The sequence below is a fragment of the Pseudorasbora parva genome, chromosome 25 (assembly GCF_024679245.1).
Source record: "Pseudorasbora parva isolate DD20220531a chromosome 25, ASM2467924v1, whole genome shotgun sequence".
Taxonomy (NCBI): Eukaryota; Metazoa; Chordata; class Actinopteri; order Cypriniformes; family Gobionidae; genus Pseudorasbora; species Pseudorasbora parva.
In genome coordinates, this window is record NC_090196.1 from 19,549,147 (window position 1) to 19,573,085 (window position 23,939).

The following is a 23,939-nucleotide window of genomic DNA, read 5'->3' on the forward strand; positions in this document are numbered from 1 at the left end:
GTTTGTGTTCAGGAGAAGAAAGAAACTCATACAAGTTTGAATGATGAGAATTTTTATTTTTGGGTGAACTATCCCTTTAAGACAAATAAAAATTGCTCCTGAGAAGCTTCACATCAACATTCATAGTGCACATAGGCTATAACATAAATGATACTTAAGACTTTAATATAGCAGCGTATTTATTAAACATCTTAAGATTCGTTAACAAAAAAAATCATCAAATAGGGAATACAAGGCAGGTAGGGTAAATGACTTTGCATAGTGATAATACAGATAAATATACAGGGCTCAGATGTGCTTGACATATTAACCTTTATCAAATAATCATACGTTTCTGAATCTCCAAAAACGGGAAAAGTTCATGTTGTCCAGCTGTAGTGCTTTCCCGCCGTCATTGTGGCAGAGGTACAAGGACTTTGACGTAGTTCATGGGAAATAAGCCAGACTCCCCTCTGATCATACCCTCATACCAGTTCTCATCAATCTGGCTGGTCAGAAGGATGATGTCACCCTCCTTAAAGCCCAGCTCTCCCTGGTTTTCTGTTTGGAAACTGTAAAGTGCACGACAACAAGGCTGATCCAAGAGGGGAGCGCCATCATCTAACACACGTAAAGAAAATAAGCTTTATTTATACAGCTTCTGTCTCAAGGTTAAGGTCACTTTACATCAAACAATGAAAACTGAACAGACACATTCTAACGTTTAATACAAATATTGAAGTTTTCCGTATTTATTTAAGTGTTACTATTACAGTCAAAAATTATTCAGACAGCAGATATAATGTTTTACTAGTGAGTGCAGGACAATATAGTTCATTTATGTAAGTGATTATAGCTAAATAAAGTAAACTGTGACATTATACCCAAAATTCTTCATTCAGTGGACTACCAGTAAAGTTTATGAAATTTGGGACCAAAATTATTCAGACATTTTGACCTAACCATGCTTTGCTGAAGTATTTTTCCTTTAATTGCTAATGCGACCTTTTACACCACAGACTGAACAAAATGAAGCATTGATTGGTCATCGGTTGACCTAAATTGGTATTATCTAATTTTACTTAAATTTAGCAGCTGACAGCTGATTGGTTGATTGTAATGACACACCTTTCTATCAAAGTTATCTGATATTATTAAGATGAATTTGTTCTGACAATGAGTTCGTCATATTTTATTTAAATTTTCTAAACTACAGGGAGTGTAGAATTATTAGGCAAGTTGTATTTTTGAGGATTAATTTTATTATTGAACAACAACCATGTTCTCAACACAAACTCATTAATATCAAAGCTGAATATTTTTGGAAGTTTTAGTTTTTAGTTTTAGCTATTTTAGAGGGATATGTGTGTGTGCAGGTGACTATTACTGTGCATAATTATTAGGCAACTTAACAAAAAACAAATTTATACCCATTTCAATTATTTATTTTTACCAGTGAAACCAATATAACATCTCAACATTCACAAATATACATTTCTGACATTCAAAAACCAAACAAAAACAAATCAGTGACCAATATAGCCACCTTTCTTTGCAAGGACACTCAAAAGCCTGCCATCCATGGATTCTGTCAGTGTTTTGATCTGTTCACCATCAACATTGCGTGCAGCAGCAACCACAGCCTCCCAGACACTGTTCAGAGAGGTGTACTGTTTTCCCTCCTTGTAAATCGCACATTTGATGATGGACCACAGGTTCTCAATGGGGTTCAGATCAGGTGAACAAGGAGGCCATATCATTAAATTTTCTTCTTTATTTTATTTTATTTCTTGCCAGCCACGCTGTGGAGTACTTGGACGCGTGTGATGGAGCATTGTCCTGCATGAAAATCATTTTTTTCTTGAAGGATGCAGACTTCTTCCTGTACCACTGCTTGAAGAAGGTGTCTTCCAGAAACTGGCAGTAGGACTGGGAGTTGAGCTTGACTCCATCCTCAACCCGAAAAGGCCCCACAAGCTCATCTTTGATGATACCAGCCCAAACCAGTACTCCACCTCCACCTTGCTGGCGTCTGAGTCCTTTACCAATCCAGCCACGGGCCCATCCATCTGGCCCATCAAGACTCACTCTCATTTCATCAGTCCATAAAACCTTAGAAAAATCAGTCTTGAGATATTTCTTGGCCCAGTCTTGACGTTTCAGCTTGTGTGTCTTGTTCAGTGGTGGTCGACTTTCTGCCTTTCTTACCTTGGCCATGTCTCTGAGTATTGCACACCTTGTGCTTTTGGGCATTCCAGTGATGTTGCAGCTCTGAAATATGGCCAAACTGGTGGCAAGTGGCATCTTGGCAGCTGCACGCTTGACTTTTCTCAGTTCACAGGCAGTTATTTTGCGCCTTGGTTTTTCCACACGCTTCTTGCGACCCTGTTGACTATTTTGAATGAAACGCTTGATTGTTCGATGATCATGCTTCAGAAGCTTGGCTATTTTAAGACTGCTGCATCCCTCTGCAATATCTCTCACTATTTTTGACTTTTCTGAGACTGTCAAGTCCTTCTTTTGACCCAATTTGCCAAAGGAAAGGAAGTTGCCTAATAATTATGCACACCTGATATAGGGTGTTGATGTCATTAGACCACACCCCTTCTCATTACAGAGATGCACATCACCTAATATGCTTAATTGGTAGTAGGCTTTCCAGCCTATACAGCTTGGAGTAAGACAACATGCATAACGAGGATGATGTGGTCAAAATACTAATTTGCCTAATAATTCTGCACTCCGTGTATAGCGAATAAACTTTGATAATGTGAGAATGTTGAAGGTGTCTATTATCTTGTATTAAATTAAATTATATATAGCAAATTGAAGTCTAAGACCACATCAGAATTTAAACATCTGAACAGTTCAGAAGTACAGCATTATTTATTTAAAACAGAAATCTTTTTGTAAAATGTCTTTACTGTCATCAATTTAATGTATCCTTGCTGAATACAAGTGTTTATTTCTTTAAAACAAATCTTACTGACTTTTTAGACAATTTCTTGGAGGCAAAATGATCTTACTCACTGTTGCCGGTTGGCATGTTTGTCGTTTTAGATTTAATGGTGACTTTATCAGGAGCGTGAACCACAACCGGGGCATCTGTTAAAGTAAAATGGAAAGACATTAGTAGCAAAGCTTGCTGGGGTACTTCCAACTACCTATAAAAAGAGTGAGTTTGTGTATCATGTTTAAAATTACTTACATTTTTCACTCAAAGCTTCAGTGATCTCAGTATCTGTGGTACATAATACAGTATTTCAGCTCGCAAAGAACTCAGAAATAGTTTGTAAATAGTTAATGTTTAATATAATCAAATATCATATCACAACCGATGACTAACCTGATGAGCATGTGGAAAATCCATAAATATCTGTGTAGCACACTGTGCTCGCAACTGATTTAGATGCAAATTCCCTTTTGGGTTGATTGCTTGCGTCTGTTATTCTATATGCAGGAAAAAATAAGAGGATACATTTAATGAAACTAAGGTTAGGACAGGGGATCTGACGTCTATCGACTAATCATGAGCCTCGAACCTGCTCTGCAAATTACTCCTGAGATTTTCTAGAATCTGGCATGACTGGCGGTGGTAGTCTATTACTGCTCCTAAAAGACCCGAGAGGTGTTGCATCCGTTGAACCTAAAACATAAAGTAAAAAAGATCAATTTAGGTCTGTAAAATAAAAAAATAAAAAAATGTATTGGCAGTGACATAAATGTTTTGTTTCGCAAACTTTGCTGCTTTCATATTTATAGTACACTGGATAAAAATGATACTGTAAGCATGCCATAAGTTTTAATGGCTTTTATTGCAAAAAACATTCAATATATTCAGTCAAAATGTTATTTTATTTGTCTGTAATTCACTCTGGCATGCTTTATTAGTTTCTAGGCCAATTCCTGATTGATGGCGATCCATTTGTGACTTGTTAGTGCTTAGGTGTTGATCACAATTTGTAGACTTCTGCTTGTCCACTTGCCTTTTGAGGATTGGCCACAGATTCTCTAAGATCAAGGTTGCCTGGCCATGGATCCAAAATTGAATTGTAATGATCTCTGAGCCACTTCATTATAACTCTTGCACTGTGACATGGTGCTCCAACATGTTGGATTAACAAATTGCTCCTGGATTATGGGGAGAAGGTAGCATTGTGAGAGCCCACTTACTTGGATGAAAAGCAACCCCACACATGGATGGTCTCAGGTTACTGTTGGCACGACACCATTCATGGTAGCATTCACCTTTTCTTCTCTGGGCAATTGATTTTTCAGATGTCCCAGATAATAAGACTGGGTCTTCACCAGAGAAAATAACTTGCATTGCAGTCCAATCCTTGTACTTCCTGCAGCATTTCAGTCTGATCTTGATGTTTTTCTTGGAGAGAAGTGGCTTCTTTGCTGCCCTTCTTGACACAAGGCCAATGTCCAAATGTCTTTGTCTCACTGTGTGTGCAGATTAACTCACACCCCCCTGCCACCAATGTTGAGAAAGCTCTGCATTGGTAGTGAAAACGATTCAATACCTGACACGTTAGAAGGCAGACCTGGTGCTTCCTGGACATGTCCTGAAGCCTTCTTCACTGCAGTGGAACCGCTCTCCTAGAAGTTCTTGATGATTCAGTTAATGGTTCTTTCACATGAAATAGTCTTTGCAGCAATAATTTCCTTACATGCGAGGCCATTTTGATGTAATTTTGGTGGAAATGCAGCTTCAAATGATGTTAGATGGTAATTTTGTGGCAGGGCCTTTTTTTAATACAGTTCTTCCAATGTCAATTAAGTTTTTAGCAATTATTTAAAATCCATCTGCTCACTCTGCACAATTAATCTACAATGTGAATCAACACCACAAACTGAAGCAACAAAGTTCAAAAACACAAAATGTATGTCTCTGCCAATACTTTTGGCCATGGCTGTATATGCTAACTTACATCTCTCTCCAGGAGATTAAACATGCTTCTCTCAGCCAGATCTTTGGATTCTTCAAACTTCTCGAATGCTTTCTTAATTTCAGAGTCTGAAATCTTTCCTTTACGCCTCTTCTTGTAATCAAAATCTAGACGGCGGCCTTCAAGTTTTCTCAGATGATACTGACAACCAGAAAAAGAAGGACAGTTATGGTTATGTCTTGATTCACAACAAAAATACATACTATTGTCACTTCAAATGCCCAGAATACATTTATAATCACACAATCACAGCATTACGCTAATGCCCTCTTGTCGTAGATTAAATGCATCTGCAAAAGGACAGATAACCTGAACATTAGTAAATTGAAGCAAACTATACAAATGTATCATCAAAATTATATATATATTCAGGACTGACCCCAATTTCCTTCAGTTCTTTGTGCTGCAGAGACTGTAGAGGATCAATGAAGGTTCGTTTCACTCTCACATCCATGGAGTCTCTTGCCTGCGCTACCTGTTTCAACGCCTCTCCCATTTCAAGCAGAGCATAACCTACAATTGTAGCAAACATCTGAACTGGTATTTTGACATTTTAAAGCAGTAAAAAACATCATTGTGCTTCATTTATTTTTTAAAACGTACCAAAACCAGACTCAGCTCCAAGCTCATTGCCATAGTGCAACATGCAATCTCCCAGAATGCCCTCTGTCTGTGGATAACCCACAGCCTTCACCTGCCCACGCATTCTGGACACCGTGTTGAGCATGCTGAGCTTTGCTCTGTATGCTTGAAGAATAAAAAATTTTTGAATCAGCAACAATAAATAAATAAACCTTAAAAAAAAAATTGTCTTTATTGTTAAATATTTAAATACCTGGGTTTGGCTGAAGATATCCTATAGTTTTTGGAACAAGGTCAATAATCATTTTGTGGGTAATATCAGATTTCTACAGTAAAGCAATCAATAAAATAGACAAAGAAAAAAAGTGTTTGGATGCATCCAGATCTTTAATATTTCAAATAAACTATTTTTATTTTTTATTTTGTTGGGATTGATATTTATACCCTTTCCATGTTGAGGAATTCCTCATCCAGTTTTGTTCCTTCAACTCCATTGATCTTTTCCTTTAGCAACTGTAAGGATAATCAAAGAGGGGGAAAAATATATAATTTCACTTATTTGGTGAGTGGGGTTAACAAAAAAGGTTTATGCAGTGAGTTAAGATATGTGATCGGACCTAATACAAAGTTAGGAAATTAATCCGATTAACATTTGACACATAATAGCTTTCATAACATATAACTTCTATGTTATGAAGACTAATTTTTTATAAAATAGTCACTACTCTTTCTGTAGTGTCCTTATCATAAGTAGTGACTATTTCAACACATAATAGCCTTTATAACATATATCATATAAGATATGATATTAGGGAACAAGGTAACTACAGAATGAGTTGGCTTTAATTGCAATCTTTACATGGTGATATGATAAAGTGTGGCTGATTAAATCACAACACAATCCAACATCCAAAACATTTCAAACAAAACCAGGAAATCCTCAAATCCTTGCCATTTTAAACACATTGTGATGACTGAGCATCTGTTTCCTGTGGTTCATAAGCCAAGCTGTTTATGAAGGTCAGTCGTTCGATGAGTCCAAAACACTAAGAGGATTCAAATCACCATGAATGAATCGAAAGAATGTGACCTTGGAAAACATACTTTGGTGGCTTGAGGACCTAGAAACTGTCACTAATACTGTAAACAAAACCTCCAGGAGTGAAAGATCCTGGATCAAGCTTTACTAAAAATTCCAGTAGATTGTATTATACACAATAAACTTGATTTGAACAACAAAATAGGCTAGCAGATAGTAAGTGGACTTTGGATCCAAGAAACAGACAACACCCATGTGTGTTTCTTACTAGTTTTCATATTAGCACACTCAGTCCTCAAACCTCACTAATCCAGCAACACAAGTTTGATTAAATAAGGTGGGAGAAGCACAGTTCTAGTGCCACCTTACATATCGAATGCCCTTAATATTTGAATATTGCATGTTTTATCATGCTTTGTGGTTTTGAATACGAAGTCAATTCATCATTAACTAGGCCGTCATGCCACACGGTTGACTAGTTGCTCTAGATTGCAATGAAGTGAGGAAAAGTCCTATTAAAGGGATAGTTCACCCAAAAAGTAAAATTCTGTCATAACTTAGTCACGCTTAATACTTCCAAACCTGTATAAATTTGTTCTGCTGAACACAAAGGAAGATATTTGGAAGAACATTTGTAAGCAAACAGATCTCGGCAGCCATTGACTATATGGGGGGAAAACAGTAGGGGAAAATATTGACTATGGTAGTCAATATCTGCCGAGATCTGCTTGATTACAAACATTCTTCCAAATATCTTGTGTTCAGCAGAAGAAAGAAATTAAGGTTTGGAACAACTTGAGGGTAAGTAAATGATCCCAGAATTTAACTTTTTGGGTGAACTATCCTTTAATGTCTGCGAATCGGTTCATTCAAATGCATCGTTTCAAAGAATCGGTTCAGAAAACTATTTAGGCGATTCTTTAAGGCGTGAGGTAATTACGTCATCGTATGTGGTTCAAGACAGGGCGTTTATAATTACGATATATTTTAAAGGGTGTTCTGTTCATTGTACTTTAAAATATCTCAGACCAGATCGTTGCTGCCATTTAGTTAAAATGACAAAAAGTAATTTACCACCTAAATAAAACTTTATCAAATAAAGCATTATTAACTACTCTAACACGTTTTAATAAACTGCAGCTCTGTTTTATGTTAAGTTAATACAGTACTTCACATAAAATATGTTTGGATGTTTAATGTAACACTGCTGTTCTCGTTTCAATTAATCGAATTGTTCAAACGAGAACCGCCGGACCGAATCAGTCCGATTCGCTTGTGAAGCGTTCCACTGATTTATTAAAAAGAACCGGCTCAAAAGAACAAGTGATTCACGAATCGGGCATTGCTAGTACACTATTCACGCAGTCGACAACAACGCATTATGTCACAAAAGTATTCAAACTCTTTAAAGCCGCGATTTAATTCGCCGGTCACAAAGTGCATGTCGTCAGGGCTGTAACCTATCACTTTAAAGAAATGCCTACTAAAATACATCGTGTCGTATCGTTGCACAAAAGCTTCGCATTACCTGACTTGCTTTGTGAAACTGTTTCTTCAATCCGGCCACTGACATTCTTATCCGCGTTCTTCTTCAAATGTTACACAACGTTAAACAAACGTGTCGGGATGCTAGTCTGTGTATTATCTCTGTCCGTGAGTCCACATTGCTCTCCACCCTCTTCCGTCCGTCGCAATGTGTTACTGTTATTTTGCACCTTGGGACATTGCCCAGATTTGATTGGTGGGGCTGTACTGAGATCCTGCAGCTATGACGATCCTAGAGGTCACGTATCGGTTACTGGCATGTATACACTGCAAGAATTTCACTAGAAGGTGATACAGAGGACATGTTTTGAAGATGTAGGGCAGTGTTAACCTACATAAAGATTATATTCTGAAAGTGTCCATAAATAACTAGCCTATAGGGGAGAGTTTTCACACTTTTTAGCCCAGAATTTTTGGAGTCAATTTCTGAATCGGCACACATTTTTCTTGGCTAAACTTTTAAACAGCCATTACTTCAGTCTTCAGTGTCACACGATCCTTCAGAAATCATTCTTATATGTTGATTTCTTGTTATTATCCATGTTAAAAACAGTTTTTGCTGTTTAAAAATCTGTGGAAACAGTGACGCACTACCATTTAAAAGTTCAGCGTAAGCTAAATAGGAAAAAAGAAATACTTTTACTCAGCAAGGAGGCATTAATGTGAACAAACAAACACAGCAGAAATATTTCCAACATTGATCAAATGTATGACAACTTGCCCCAATATCCTTGAGATCTCAGTTGTTGTTTACCCAACAGCTATAGCAAAAATATGATGATATGAATAAATATGACAAATAGAATATGACACTGAAATTTGTACGGATGCATTCTTAATGTTTAAGCGTTGAATCAGTTGAATGCTGCTGCATTTACTGAGAAAACAAGGTTTCATTCTCTTTCAATAATTCCTAATAAGCAGTGAGTGTTTGTCTGGGACTGTTGCCAGCAAAATACACAGACACATCCATCCTCTTTATAACCTCCTCTTCTTTCTAAATATAATCCATATCCGTATCTATATGTGTATCTGAAATGTAAATATAAAATTCTAAATGAATGCACCCAATGAGTTATATGCATTTAATCATAAACTCTCTTCATAATCTGTGTATTTCTTCAAAAACTGGATGGCAGGGTCTTGATTGCATCTCATGGCCTCCTGTAATGCGGTGTTACCCCACCTGTGAACATCAACACAGCAGAGATCAGTTCTGTTGGCTGGTAAATGCTGTGACGTGTGATAATATTCATAGCCTACATGACTTTCACAAAGTTACCTGTCCTTGAGTGTGCAGTTTGCACCTGCGTTCTCCACCAGGAACTTGATGACATCCAGGCGGCCCTCGGAGGCTGCGACGTGCAACGCTGACCGTCCATCATAATCCACAGCATTCACATCTGCTCCTGACAGAAGGTACCTATGAAAGAGGAACGAATTCTTGTTTTCACGAATATATATATATGTGTGTGTGTGTGTGTGTGTGTGCTCTTGAGTACAGCTCTTGAGTGCATTAAGTGGTCTCTTAATTTTTTTCGGAGCTAACAAAATCAATCCAAATATAAAGATTTTGCTATGGTGACATCTCATTCACACACTCACATAATATTGCCAAAAGAAGTATAGGGACAAATCATTGAATTCAGGTGTTCCAATCACTTCCATGGCCCCAGGTGTATAAAATCAAGCACTAGACATGCAGACGCTTCTACAAACATTTGTGGAAGAATGGGTCGCTCTCAGGAGCTCAGTGATTTCAAGAGTGGTACCGTGATAGGTTGCCACCTGTGCAGTAAGTCCATTTGTGAAGTTTCCTCACTCACACTACTAAATATTCCACAGTCAATTGTTAGTGCTATTATAACAAAGTAGGAGCAATTGGGAACAACAGTAATTAAGCAACAAAGTGGTAGGCCATGTAAAATCAAAGAGCGGGGTCAGCGCATGCTGAGGCCCACAGTGTGCCGAAGTCGCCCACTTTATGCAGTCAATAGATACAGACCACCAAACTTTGTGTGGCCTTCAGATTAGCTCAAGAGTGGTACATAGAGAGCTTCATGGAATGCGTTTCCATGGCCGAGCAGCTGCATCCAAGTCTTACCTCACCAACAAGTCCAAACAAGTGGTATAAATCACGCTGCCACTGAACTGGTTACCCCTCTGGAATGACAAATCACGCTACTCTGACTGGCAATCTGATGGACGAGTCTGGGTTTGGCGATTGCCAGGAGAACGGCATTTGCCTGACTGTATTGTGCCAAAGGTGGGCCAATTTGGTGGAGGTGGAGGGTGGGGTATGCTGTGGGGTTGTTTTTCAGGGGTTGGGCCCCTTAGTTCCAGTAAAAGGAACTCAATGCTTCAGCATACCAAGACATTTCAAAACTAATTTTATGCTCCCAACTTTGTGGGAACAGTTTGGCCCACGGCCCCTTCCTGTTCCAACATGACTGCTCACCAGTGCACGAAACAAGGTCCATAAAGACATGGATGAGCGAGTTTTGTGTGGAGGAACTTGAGTGGTGACCTCAACCCGATAGAACACCTTTGGGATGAGCAGAGACTGCGAGTCAGGCCATCTCGTTCAACATCGGTGCCTTACCTAAAATGCGCTTCTAGAAGAATGGTAAAATTTTTCCATAAATACACTCCTAAACCTTGTGGAAAGCGTTCCTAGAAGAGTTGAAACTGTTATAGCTGCAAAGGGTGGGCCAACTAAAACCCTACAGATTAAGAATGGGATGTCATTAAAGTTCATGTGCATGTAAAGGCAAATATCCCAGAACTTTTGGCAATATAGTTTATATATATTTTGAGGTTCCCCCTTGCTACTCCAAATATGTGTGTGCTTCCACAGATGATGTGTGATGTTTACCTGCGCAGAGACACCATGTCCCCTCTGTAAACAGCTAAGAGTACATTCATGATTTGGTATCCCTGTATATCAAGAAAGCAATATATTTATTTACCTCCATATCCTCCAACAGTGTCAAGAATTTACATTACAAGAACATTCCATAAGCTAAATAATACATTCAAATAATTAACCAGACCTCAGACTCCACCTTCCACTGTCTGTAACACAGCACCTGTCTGAAGGGAGTCCTGATGTCAAAACTGTGCAGCTGGAAGGTTGAAACCAACTCCTTTGACAAAACAAACAAAAAAAATAGTCACAATTTTTTCAAGACCAGCTGCCTTTTTATCAAAAAAACAACAATAGGATTAGTTTGTCAGAAGGCTAGTCAGAGGCAGTGGTATTAGAGAAGAGGCATTGTTATACAAAAGAGAATCTGATTGGACATACATTTATAGTGCAGAATGAGTCAATGGGAAAAGGATATGATCCACAAAACATTTATTTCATTAGAATTTAGGAAGACGCTAGCATAAACTAAAAGCCACAAAATGTTGTTTTCGCTGGATCTAACTGCTTTATATTGATCCCGAAGCAGTAGCAATATCACTTTTTAACCCTACCTTGGGTCTTTAGTGACCTGATATGTCATACACTACCCTAATCCTCATTTAGATTTTAAGTTATACATCAACCTTCTTAGTATTGCTCAATCAATTCATTATAAACAATATAACAAGAAGAAAAATATATATAAAAAAGGCCAGTTTTCCCATTGTAGGATTGAAAAAATCAAATATATTTGAAAATGAACAAAGACATTTGCTTTACTGCTTTAACCCTCATCTTTCTTATCACAATGGATTATCATTTGGAATTCCTAAAGACAAAAAGATGTAGATAGGCCTGTTGTCCAAAATGTGTGTCACACCCAGGTCACACCTTTAGTATAGTGGGGTTAAGTTGTAATTATCTCATATTTGGGTTTCAGCTATGGTCAAGGAAGGGATAAAAGGAACTGTTGCTCCATCTCTCTATCTTCTGGGTGCTTGGTGTCTGCGCTTTAGTTTTTCTCTTCTTTGTCTCACTCTCGCTCTCTCTCCTTCAGTTAACATTCTATTCATGCTGGGTATGATTAATGGTAAACATTTTTATCATTTCATACATCTATTTTGTAACTATTTTAATGTAATCATAACCAGATTTTGACATTAAATTCTTTCTATTACAAATGATGCTCTAACTAGTTTTGACGTAGCAGTTTGAACTGCGAGAGGAACTACACTTTCTTCGTAAGTTCAATATGGAAGGTGGTCTGGCAGAAGCTATTTTACTTTGTAAAGTTTTAAATATGGATTTTTCTGACATAAACCCATCAATTTACTTCAAAAGGGCTTTTATTAACCCCCTGGAGCAGTATGGATTACTTTTATAATAGATGGAAATAAATAGGTTTCAAATTTCGGGCTGCCATTATAAAGCTTGGATTAGTATTTTAGTAAAAAACTCAGATTGTATTCATCTGAAAGATGAATTTCATATACATTTCATTTTTGGGTGAACTATCCCTTTGTATAGTTTACAACATAATGTTCAATATTGATCCAGTACCTTACCTCACAGAAATGGACACCCCTCCAGGAATTTCCATTGCAATCCAGCCCAGGTGACCAGCACATGAGTCCCAGAACTCCAGGAACCACGATCAGCACAACACCAGACTGACTGGACTTGGCAGGCACTGATGTCTGTATTGCAGAATTATATTGAACACAAATATATTATTTAACATAAAATTGGCTTTAAATCCTCAACAGTTTACAATTGTGAAATATCTACATTTAAAATGGGCAAATCTATTTTATTATCCAGAAACTAAAGGGACAATTTAAGCGACTTGGACTGTCTCCATTAGAGGGCAGTAGGGGAATACATGAATCTTACAGACATTGTTTAATCATGGATACCGCCACTGCTGTTCATTACTCACGATTATTACCATTATTGCTAATTAATGTGGCAGGGTAGAGGCCGTTTTAATTAGATGAAAGTGTAAATTTAATTACTTAAACTATCCTTGTAGAGATGTGGGAGTGAATTTAAACTTTAGACTGGTGGAAATGAAACAGAACTGGTGCTAAACCTGCAATATATCACACATACGAGTCCTTATATACCAGCCTAGTCACAAACTCACCCTGAAATGAAATGTTCTGGAATAATCTTTCATTCCAGCCACCTGCATCATGGAAAGGGTACTGCGGACAGCATGGGGGGACATCACTTGGTCACCTGACAGGGGGCACAGTCCTCCGTTAGCTAGGGTTGCAGCCAACGCCGCGCCGGACTCACAGGTGACTTCTGTCGATAAACACTAAGATATGTCCAAAATTAAAATTTAATCATGTAGTCTTTTTCAAGAATGTAATATGTCAATCTCAGTACCTGTAACAGTAAATCCAGTGTAGAATTGATCCCCACACCTTCTGGAAAGCACTGGAATGGTTTAGTTATTAAAAACAGATGATTTTAAAAGAAGCTTTGTGATGTAGAAACAAAATTGATCGTATGAGGAATTAGCCTGGACTTACTTTCTTCTCTTGTAAATAAAATGAAAGAGCGTGGAGACGGATGATGTCTTTTCGCAGGTTTTGATAACTGCAATGGCAATGCTGATAGTTGAAAGTAACACCATCAAATAAACAACAAATAGCACAGGAGGAAAAAATCAATTACCCATAGAAATACCTGGTGCAGTTTAGGTTTGCATGCTCTTTGTTGCACAGTCTCCTGATGATATTCAAAACCTGTGTGAGATTGTTTAGTTGTAAGATTGTTTTATGCCCTTTTTTAATCAAATGTAGCTGGTTGATGTAAAAATTAAGCTTACAGACTCATACTTTTCTTCTTCATCAGCGACTGGTCTGGTTGCCACCTGTTTTAGGACAAAAACAGCTAGTCAATAAAAGTACATTTTGTACTTTTATAAACAAGCAACATTGTTACCTGTAATAAAGAAGTGCAGATAATGGCTCCCGTCTCAACCAGCGGACTATGAGGCAGACCTGCAAACAAGTTGTGCAGTGAAAGCCTAAAAATCTTTGAACTGAACAACAAACTGTTCTCGAATACAGAGCTGGACATACATCAAGGAATGAACTGAGTGAACTTACCTTGCTTGGTCAGGGTAAATGGAGAATCGTATTTGGAATATTCCTCCATTCCTACAAATCTGTGCACGTAGTCGGATCCTTGCTGGTCCACCGCGAGGCCGTATATGAGAGGCCAGGCTATCTCTCCCAGAATGCAAGGTTCAGCCCAGTCTCCTAATGAGAGTCTAGAGTCCAAAAACGACAGCATCTCATTTAAACTTCAACAAGAAAACTGAATTCTAATCTGTAAATAACATTAAATTTGAGTATTAAAAAAAGATTTATAGTTGTAATTGTATATATTTCTTTAGGCCTATAAAATATATATTTATAGCTAAACCTTCAATTCTTAATTGTAGTTAAATTATCAATTAATTGTAGTTATCATGGATAAATTTAACCATGATAATGACGTTTACAGAAAAATGAAAATTTGTTAAAAATACAAATTATATTATTATAATGACAGATTATATATAGATTATGAGATATATATATATATATATATATAGATTATGAGATAGATATATATATATATAGATTATGAAATAGATTAGATATAATTTATTTTTTTGTGAAAAAAGCACGATGACAGATAGAGAAGCGATGGGTCATTGCCTGTTGATCACGCCTCTTGTGGTCTGATTGGTTGAAGGACTATCCAATTGCGTACGTATAATAATTTGAATAATGCTTGTTTATCCTGCCTCTTGTGCAGTAGAAAATACAGAGCAGACTCCCCAGACTAATGTTCAGTTTTAAATTGAGCTTGGTCTGGTGATACCCAGACAAAATAAATACAGTAATATTGTGAAATATAATTACAAAAAAAAAAGTTCTCTTGTTTGAATATAATTTAAATTACAATTATTATAGTGATGCAAAGCTGAATTTTCAGCATCATTAATACAGTCTTCAGTGTCATATGATCCTACAGAAATCATTCAAATTTTCTTATTTTGGTGCTCAAGAAGCATTTCTTATTATTAGAAATGTTGAAAACAGTTGTGCTGCTTAATATTTAGTGGAAACTGTAATATTCTGGGGGGAATATATATTTGTGTGTAACATGTATTTAACATGATTTGGTTTATTTTCTTTGTGTTTTGGTTCTGTTTTCTCTCTTCTGGTTTGTCTGTGTTGTCAAGTTAGTTTCCTTTGAAGTTAATTAGTTCTACACACCTGTTTCTGTTCAGTTGATTACTATCTCTCTTCTATTTAAGCCCTGTGTTTAGTTTCCTTTGTCTGGTATCCTCAATGTTAATATGGTTATGTTTACATTAAGCCTGGTTATTTCCTGAGCCCTGTGATTCTTCTACATGTCCCTGTTGGAATTTACAATTAAAAACTCCTTTTGTTATCCTTTGTGATTGTGTGCTTACTGCAGCCTACATAGTGGGAATATATATTCAAATCAGTTGAATTAGACTTCTGTGCGATACCTCTGCCCATCCACAGTACAAACTGAAATGCCCCATTTTGTGCTGCTCTCTCTTGCGTCTTCTTTCTCCTGTTCATAAGTACACAGGATATGAGTCACGTTGTGATATTTTTCAGGAAACAATCAATTAGAAAATAACCTGTGCTACTTTAAGGTGTTTTTGCACACCACTCTGTTATATAAGGACAACAACGGCAGAAACGGATTTGACGTACCTTCAGAGAGGACAGTTGTTTGCATTTAATAAACAGCTTTTGTGTTTCCTCTGTGAAAGTATAGAAATCTGGAATGACAAATCTTCCCTGCAATGCCTTCAGGATGAAAGACACAAAGCCTGTCACGCACCTGCAAGATGTTCAGAAATGAAGCATATTAGCAGCACAAAAGATTAGGGGTGTTTAGAATGTTGTATGGCATGATTTGACTATAAAGATCCTGTCTGACCTGTAAAAAGTGCTCCTGTCAACGGTTCCATCGGCTTCCTGTAGCTTCCGCATAAGGCTGTAGCAGTCTTTAATCCGCGGGTCTGTTCGGATGATTCCTGAGCTCCACAGGGCCTGCCAAAGTACAGACAGATATGACATCCTGCACTGTTGCATCTTAACCAATATTAATGTCGCTTCTCAAGTACCTCAAAAAACTGATTGCAGTTGACTCTTCCCCCAGAGGCAAAACTATCAAAGAGCACATCAGCAGCCCTTTCGGAAAACAATGTGTTGTGTAGTCAATATACATATGGCTAGGAGCTTGTGAAGCATGATAAGCAAAGGCTGCCTTACGCATTTTAAAACTCACACTTTTTTCTTGAAATGACCTTGATCGGTCTCTGGTCGGCCTAAGTGTTGCCATGCTTGGCTAGCGTGAAGTTTGTCCTGCTGTGGTACTGTCCGTTTTGTGCCGCCGTTGCTTATGAAAGATGGCATGCCTAGGGAAAAGAATAGGAATTTCATTAGAGTGGAAAAAATGTATCCTTAAGGAAAAAGACAGTGCTTGCTAGACAACTGTGGCAAGCAGTACGAGGCAGAGGGCCATGAGAGAACGACTTGTACTATTCTCCGACTGCCATCGGCTTGGTACTGTTTGCCACAACTACTAATATATACACTACCGGTCAAAAGTTTTAGGTCTGTAAGATTTTTTTTATGTTTTTAAAGAAATGTTATATTTCAGATAAATGCTGTTCTTTTGACCTTTCTATTTATCAAAGAATCCTAAAAAAAAAATTAATTTCAACATTGATAATAGTCATAAATGTTTCTTGAGTAGTAAATCTTCATATCATAATGATTTCTGAAGGATCATGTGACACTGAAGACTGGAGTAATGATGCTCAAAATTTAGCTTTGTACACAGGAAAAAATTATATTTTAATAATATATTCAAATATAAAACAGTTATTTTATATTTGAATAATATGTCACAATATTACTGCATTAATATAAATGCAGCCTTGGGGAGCAGAAAATAATACTTTAAAAACATTTGTAAAAACTTACCGTTCTAAAACATTTGACTGGTAGTGTGTGTGTGTTGTTGTTTTTTTTATAACTCATGATCACCATGGCAAGGCTGCATTTATTTGATAAAAAATACAGAAATATTGTGAAATATTATTATAATTTTCTGTAATTTAATTCAGTGATGCACAATTGAATTTTCAGCATCAAACTCAAATTTCTACACACTGTCATGTCACATATCTTTCAGAAAGCATTCTAATATGCTGATTTTGGTGCTCAAAAAACATTTCTTATTCCTATCAGTGTTGAACAGATTTGTGGTTTTGTTTTGTTTAAATGTTTTGTTTAAAATCGGGATACATTTTTATTTCAGGATTATTTGAGGAATAGAAAGGACAAAAAAAATATTCAAAAGATAATACGATATTTACACGATTAAGAATAAATGTGTGTAAGCCAGCTACTTTGCAGTGAAAAGGCAGCAAATAAATGTTTAAATATATGTAAGGCAGATGAGATCAATCAATTTATAATATTTTGCAAATATAATATAGATAGAAATAAAAGACCAATCACAATTCAGCATGCAAATATAACAATGGCACCCTTGTTTAAGAACGCCACAAATTATTTTCGATGTCAATTAAAATTCAATGAGAGATTTTCAAACTTTAACCTTACATTAAAAAAAAAGTAACTTAAAAAAAGAAGAAGAAAAAAAACTATGCTTGCGTTTGATTGGAGTCTGTATGCCAAGCAGTGTGTGCCCAGTTAATTGCAGACATTTAGTAGGCCAGAAGTGTAGAACAAACAATAACCAGAATGTTTGAAGAATATTAATACACTGCTGCTTCATGAGAGCTGTAATAATTACATCAAAAGGAAGCAAGTGTACAAAGGTACATAAAAGCAAAAGAGAATGAACAGCAGGCAGAAATGTGTGCCACTGGAGATAACAGCACATATTGTTTTATTTTGCTCTTTCACCTGTAGAGCCTGGAGAGACGTAATTGACTGGCCTCTGGGATGGAAAGGTATTTCTTGGCACTGGTTGTGGAACGTTCCCAGCAGATTTTGTTTCCTAGTAACATAATAAAAACATGCAGTGAGAGCTTGGCTACATGGGAAAAAAATATCTATATATAGACTATTATATATTAATTATATATAGCATCAAACAAATGATATATAGCATCAAACCTTATTTTTTATTGCGCGAGAACTAGCTTGGACATAATGATGATTTAGCTTATCTAAGTGTTTTACAATTTTTGAAGCCTGATGAAATACATGCAACTTAATACTGGTGCCAGACATGTCTTTGAAGTCTAACTAATTGAAGGTGTTAAAGACTCCGGGGAAACATATTGAGACATATTACTTTCTCATGTCAGCATGCTAGCTAACAAATGTTAGCCTCAAGCGGTAACAACATCTATAGGGATCAGATTTTATTACAGGTGAGGTACATGCTAACCTTTTGTCTTTGTACAGACATGCTATGCTAAGCAGCCGAGACCATGTGTTCAGCAGCATCCATTCTAACACTTAGAATGGAAGTGGATGAGGCCAGTTTTTAAACATTAAAATACTCACTGTTTCAATATCACAGCCACACGATGTACACAATACCCTTAAAGGCTTAGTTCACCCAAAAATGAAATTGATGTCATTAATGATTCACCCTAATGCCGTTCCACACCCGTAAGACCTCCGTTCATCCTCACAGTTTAAGATATTTTATATTTAGTCTGAGATTGTATCCAAGTGGATGCACACTATACTGTCCATGTCCAGAAAGGGAATAAAAACATCATCAGAGTAGTCCAAATGTGACATCAGTTGGTTAATTAGAATCTCTTGAAGCATCGAAAATACATTTTGGTCCAAAAATAACAAAAACTACAACTTTATTCAGCATTGTCTTCTCTTCTGCATTTGTTTTCAAACCTCAAATAAAGATTCAAACGGTCATTAATCAGCGGATTGATTCATGATTTGGATCACATGTCAAATTGCTGAAATCACGTGATATTGGCGATCTGAATCATGAATCTAAATTAGTCAAAATCATTTTTTTGTAATAATCAACATTATGACATTTATGCTCAACTTTGAATCTGGAATATTCCTTTAAAATCAAAACATCTCTTTTGTAAATGTCAGCTAAATGAGTCTCATTTTAGAAAGCAGTAAAGCAGCACATCAAGCACAGGTGTATTGAAATGTCCCTGACCTCAGTCTTTTTAATAATGCTGTTATAGTTTCCACCTACAGGTTTGTTTTATAGTTTATGTGTGGGTGTGGTTATAAGAGCAATACAGGACTCAGCACGTACCTTAGAAGCTGTAAACTTCACAGGGTCTGCGTTCCTGTTTGTGAGGGCATCTGTCATCTCTCCGTTCTCTGAATGAGTGGGGGGTAAAAGAATAAGAACCCAGGATGAGAAAAATCCTCCTTTGCTGAATCTTGAGAGAGGTTTAAAGATTAAGATTAGTGCTTATTTGTGAGTGCGAGATTTAAAAAGGATTTTCAAAGTTGAAAACCACTAAGCATTGCCTCAGCAAAGAATGTATATGAGGCTATTTTAGAATCTAGGACACAGAGTTTCTTGTGAGTTTAAGACATTGTTTGTGTTGTGTTGTCCTCTCGGTCCAAAACCTCAGCAAATTCCACACAATAACATTTTGAAAGTTAAAACATATGAAACCATGCTGCTGTTGATAGGGGACGGGTGTAATCTCTCTATTTACTCTCAATCTTCCATCCAAAATAACAATACATCTGAAAGGGATAGCTTACCCAAAAATGAAAATCATTTACTTTTATGTTGTTCCATGACACATAAAAAAGATACTTTGACTATTTGTTTTCATCTAAAAAATTCAGTGGGATACAGTGTTATTTGAGACCCCATTCTCTTCATTGTATAGACAAAAAAACATTAAAACATTGTTCAAAGTATCTTCTTTGCTGTTCCACAACATGATGGTAAATTATTTTCTTTTTTGGGGGGGTGAACTATCCCTTTAATAAACACAAACTTACAGGAAGCATGGCTGAAGCAATTTTAACAAATAAAGTAAAAGATTTTAACAACTGCATTTTGAGGGCTCTTACAGCCATCCTCGCCTCAGGAAGTTGATTTTGTGCCCGGCTAGGGTGGTGCATGCGAGACGAAGTTATGCAGACTTTGCTTCCACCCCTTAAGGGTGAAACTAGAAAGTAACTTAATTGTGTTTCCTTTAAAGGAAACCCACATAACATAAATATGGTTTACAAAACTATGTGAATGTGCTTTACTCCTTGCCACAAGCCTTTGCTACATGATTTTCTGTAAGGAAACATTGTGTATTATGAAAATGCTAGAAATTGATTTAAAAAAGAGAAGAATTAGAAGTCTCAAATGAGACTTTTAAAGAAAAATGTTGGTGGATTTTGATATTCGAGCTTGAGTTCGTTGCCCAACCCTATTTGTTTGAACCGCGAGAGGGGTCAAAGCTTACGCTACTCATCACGTCACGAGTTACTCTTTTGGAGTAAGTTGACTTACATTGGCTGTCTGCCGGAAGCTAGTTATTTTAGTTTATAAAGTTTTGAATATAGATATTTTTCTCACACAAATGCATCATTCGCTTCAGAAGGCATTTTTTAACCCCCTGAGTCAGATATCTTTTATGATGCATGGATGCACTTTTTGGGGCTTTAAAATCTCATTCTCCATTCACTGTCATTATGAAGCTCGGAAGAGCCAGGACATTTTTTAATATAACTGATTGTATTTGTCTGAAGGAAGAATGCCATATACAGCTAGGATGGCTTGATGGTGAGTAAATCATGAAATTTTCATTTTTGGGTGAGCTAACCCTTTAAGAACAGAATAAGCTAAGCTTCAGTGTGCGTATAAAATCAATTAATTCATAAGAAGTAATTAGCTTTCCGAGGACAATTGAGTGATGATTAACATAAAACATTTAAAAAGCAGCAAAACCAAAAATTGATGCAACTCTTAATGGAAATAAAATCACAACATTTATTTTCATCAAGAGGCGTGTCAATTTTTGGTCAAGATCTTGTATTGACAATGCAAAATTCGAGCACTGTAAAGTCTCCTCCCGCACACCCCAAAGATTTTCAATCAATTTAAGGTCTGGACTAAGAGGCGCCAATTCATGTGTGAAAATGATTCTACATGCTCCATCGCAACCATTCTTTCACAGTTTGAGCCTAATGAATCTTGACACTGTCATCCTGGAATATGGCCATGATGTGTCTTCCTACATGGAGGTTTAAGAAAGGAAAATCTACACACTCCATCAAATAGGATTAGAAGAAAGGTTGCATATAACATGCTAGAAACATAATAGCCACTGCAATAATGATCCAATCATAGACTCTTAAAGCTACTCTCCCATAGCTAGAGGCACCTATTCAAAACAAAGGCGTAGTTTGATGATGCCAATTTTAAGCGGAGAATCATGGGACATGTGGTCTTCACCTCACAGCCGGAGGAAAATAATTGGGATAGAAATCGGGCAGAAATCATGTTCATGGATGCGGTTATTAACGTTACTGTAGTATGAAGCAGAGCAGGACCAAGTGTTGTGGAGCTGAGCAAGGCCGCTGGAGTGATTGTTGTGCAAACACACGGCTCGCGAGTAGCGGGACTTTTATTATGACGGGACACAGTCACGGGCGCCATTTCCAATTTTACAGTCATGAGTATGAGGTAACGCAGCGCTGTTTATCATATTAGACACATTTAAGTGTGTTTAAAATTATGTCATGACATTACTCTGTGAGTTCGCTAAGCGGCTGCTGTGACAATTGTTGCACACTGCTAAGAGCAAATAAAACCGGAAACTGAAGGTAACACAGATATGCCGCAATTGACAGGTGACTCCCTCAGACGTCCCGGTTCATTGGTTAAAATAGAAATTTTCTTGCAATTTACAAATAGTTGGAAACATTTGGGAATTGGGATATTGTAAAAACTCAACTGAACAAAAAAATATAATAATAATAATAATATATTTTATTTGTAAAGCCCTTTTCATAGTTAAAAACAATCCCAAAGTGCTATATAACACTGGCCTGGTGTTTTTTTTGGATATTTTACTGCAATAATCCTCCATAGTGCTCCTTTAAGTTAAGCATTTGCCTATTGAAAAACAACAACTGTTTTTTTTGGGGGGGCTGGGCAGTGTATATATACTATAGCTGCCACATCACTTTCCCCAGAACACACCCACTGCCTTTGCACATTTTTATGGCCCAGATGTTGACCACAAGCCTGGTTAAATGAGAACGTCTGCAGAACTGTCCCATTCATTTGGCCTAGTTTGAGCAGCTCTCTCACACTTGGAATTTTCCTGTATAGAGCTGATGTGAGATCAGTGTCGGAGATTGGTAATATCAATGACAACGCTTTCCCAGAGCTGAAGTGCTCACACAGGGGTGTTCCACTGTTAGTGGAAATCACCAAGTTCACAGCCTCACAAATTGCATCTAAATGATGTTTTTGTACCTCTTGCCTCGTCCTCTTTATTTGGCTCCAGCAGTTTGTTGCCATCCAGGCCTCCGTAGCGCTTTCTCCATTTACGTCTGAGAGACGGTGTTCTCTGAAAACTAGAAAAACTTTTTGTACTATGTGCTTAAATGCGTTTCTAGAGAGCATACGTTTTAATTTTGCATATGGATTAACCAAAGTTAGAATTGGAAGTTTTTTTCTTGACAGCTTGCCTTCGGCTACATTCATATATAATTCCCACACAGGATTTTGTGAATATACACTGAAATGAGACCTTGGGATCAAAGCAAGTGTGTCTGTGTAAAGACAAGTCTAGTCACGAAGAGCAGCTCAGCTGTGAGAAACATCTGACACAGTTATCAATTGTCAGCTCAACTCAAAGCTGTGCCTGAGTGCTTGATCAGAGAATATATTTTGTATTTTCTTTTACTTGAATTAGTGAAAGCATTCAGGGCTGAATACGGAAAGTCTCAAGTCAAGGCTCAAACTTTACGCATTTAAAACTGAATTTCCATATGTTAAAAACAGTTAAAACTGTTTTTAAACTGTTCTAAAGTAAACTGCTCAAACAGTTCTTACCACAGATAGGGATTTTCCTCTGCTTCTTGGCTTAAGCTGTTCTCCATGTAGAAACTTCTCTTTATGCTTTGGTAAATTAACTACTTTCCAGAAATCCAAAATAAGAAATCCAAATGGTGTGTTTGTCTAGCACCTGGAGACAAAGATGAGTCTCTTTGGCAGCTGTGCACACAGTGAGACAAAGTGTTTGAGCCAGTCTCAATGTGAACAGCCAGTTTTCAGCTGGATGAAAATAGGAGGAACTTAACTGCATCTTGGAGGAGGGATCTCTATTCTGGAAAGGAATACTTTGTAAATAAGAAGAGAGCAAAATAGGCAATAGGCCTAAACAAAAATACTACTACTAAACAACTTTGATATTATTATTATTATTAATTATAATAAAAAAAGATTTTATATTATATTATATATATATATATATATATATATATATATATATATATATATATATATATATATATATATATATATATATATATATATATAAAATTACTAATGGTTATATAATAATAATTATTAGTATTAGCATTAAAATCAGCACTACTACTAACAATCATTATTTAATAATATGCATTAATAATGATAAAAAATCTATGTTGATATTACTTTCAAAATTGCTAATAAAATCAACAGTACTTATAATAGTTCTTTATTTAATAATAATTTTCTTCTTCTTCTTCTTACTACTACAGTAACACATTAAAATCACTAATACTAATTGCAGTTATGTATTTAATAATATTTTTATAATTATAATAATATATGTAAATATAATAATTTCATTTTTATTATTATTACTACATTTAACAATACAACTAAA

At 36.6% G+C, this 23,939-nt stretch overlaps 2 protein-coding genes across 6 annotated transcripts; both read right to left on the minus strand.

The window, feature by feature from the left end:
- Positions 1-30: 30 nt before the first annotated feature.
- sh3gl3b (SH3-domain GRB2-like 3b) lies at positions 31-8,811 on the minus strand. Of its 2 annotated transcripts, none has more exons than XM_067437213.1 (11): positions 8,084-8,811; positions 5,961-6,029; positions 5,770-5,790; positions 5,538-5,681; positions 5,314-5,447; positions 4,917-5,075; positions 3,522-3,625; positions 3,326-3,429; positions 3,188-3,220; positions 3,010-3,084; positions 31-600 (listed from the first exon to the last, which is right to left on the minus strand). In XM_067437213.1, exons 4-11 carry the CDS (start codon positions 5,659-5,661, stop codon positions 392-394), a joined length of 942 nt encoding a protein of 313 aa, XP_067293314.1. In that variant the 5' UTR covers positions 5,662-5,681; positions 5,770-5,790; positions 5,961-6,029; positions 8,084-8,811; the 3' UTR covers positions 31-391. The 2 variants fall into 2 exon arrangements, with proteins under 2 accessions (XP_067293314.1, XP_067293313.1); XM_067437212.1 differs by having other exon boundaries at positions 33-600; positions 5,770-5,842; positions 8,084-8,810.
- A 19-nt stretch (positions 8,812-8,830) lies between these two features.
- On the minus strand, positions 8,831-23,490 carry glsl (glutaminase like). 4 transcript variants are annotated; one of them, XM_067437211.1, is made up of 21 exons: positions 23,120-23,490; positions 22,538-22,638; positions 19,349-19,416; positions 17,998-18,091; positions 16,346-16,475; positions 16,182-16,248; positions 15,995-16,107; positions 15,766-15,895; positions 15,552-15,619; positions 14,131-14,294; positions 13,964-14,022; positions 13,848-13,892; positions 13,706-13,764; positions 13,549-13,629; positions 13,403-13,443; positions 13,155-13,249; positions 12,574-12,705; positions 11,154-11,246; positions 10,976-11,037; positions 9,383-9,523; positions 8,831-9,286 (listed from the first exon to the last, which is right to left on the minus strand). In XM_067437211.1, exons 1-21 carry the CDS (start codon positions 23,164-23,166, stop codon positions 9,190-9,192), a joined length of 1,887 nt encoding a protein of 628 aa, XP_067293312.1. In that variant the 5' UTR covers positions 23,167-23,490; the 3' UTR covers positions 8,831-9,189. The 4 variants fall into 4 exon arrangements, with proteins under 4 accessions (XP_067293312.1, XP_067293310.1, XP_067293311.1 ...); XM_067437209.1 differs by having other exon boundaries at positions 13,155-13,318; XM_067437210.1 differs by having other exon boundaries at positions 11,190-11,246; positions 13,155-13,331; positions 13,403-13,453; positions 13,549-13,615; positions 23,120-23,489.
- Between the last annotated feature and the right edge of the window lie 449 nt (positions 23,491-23,939).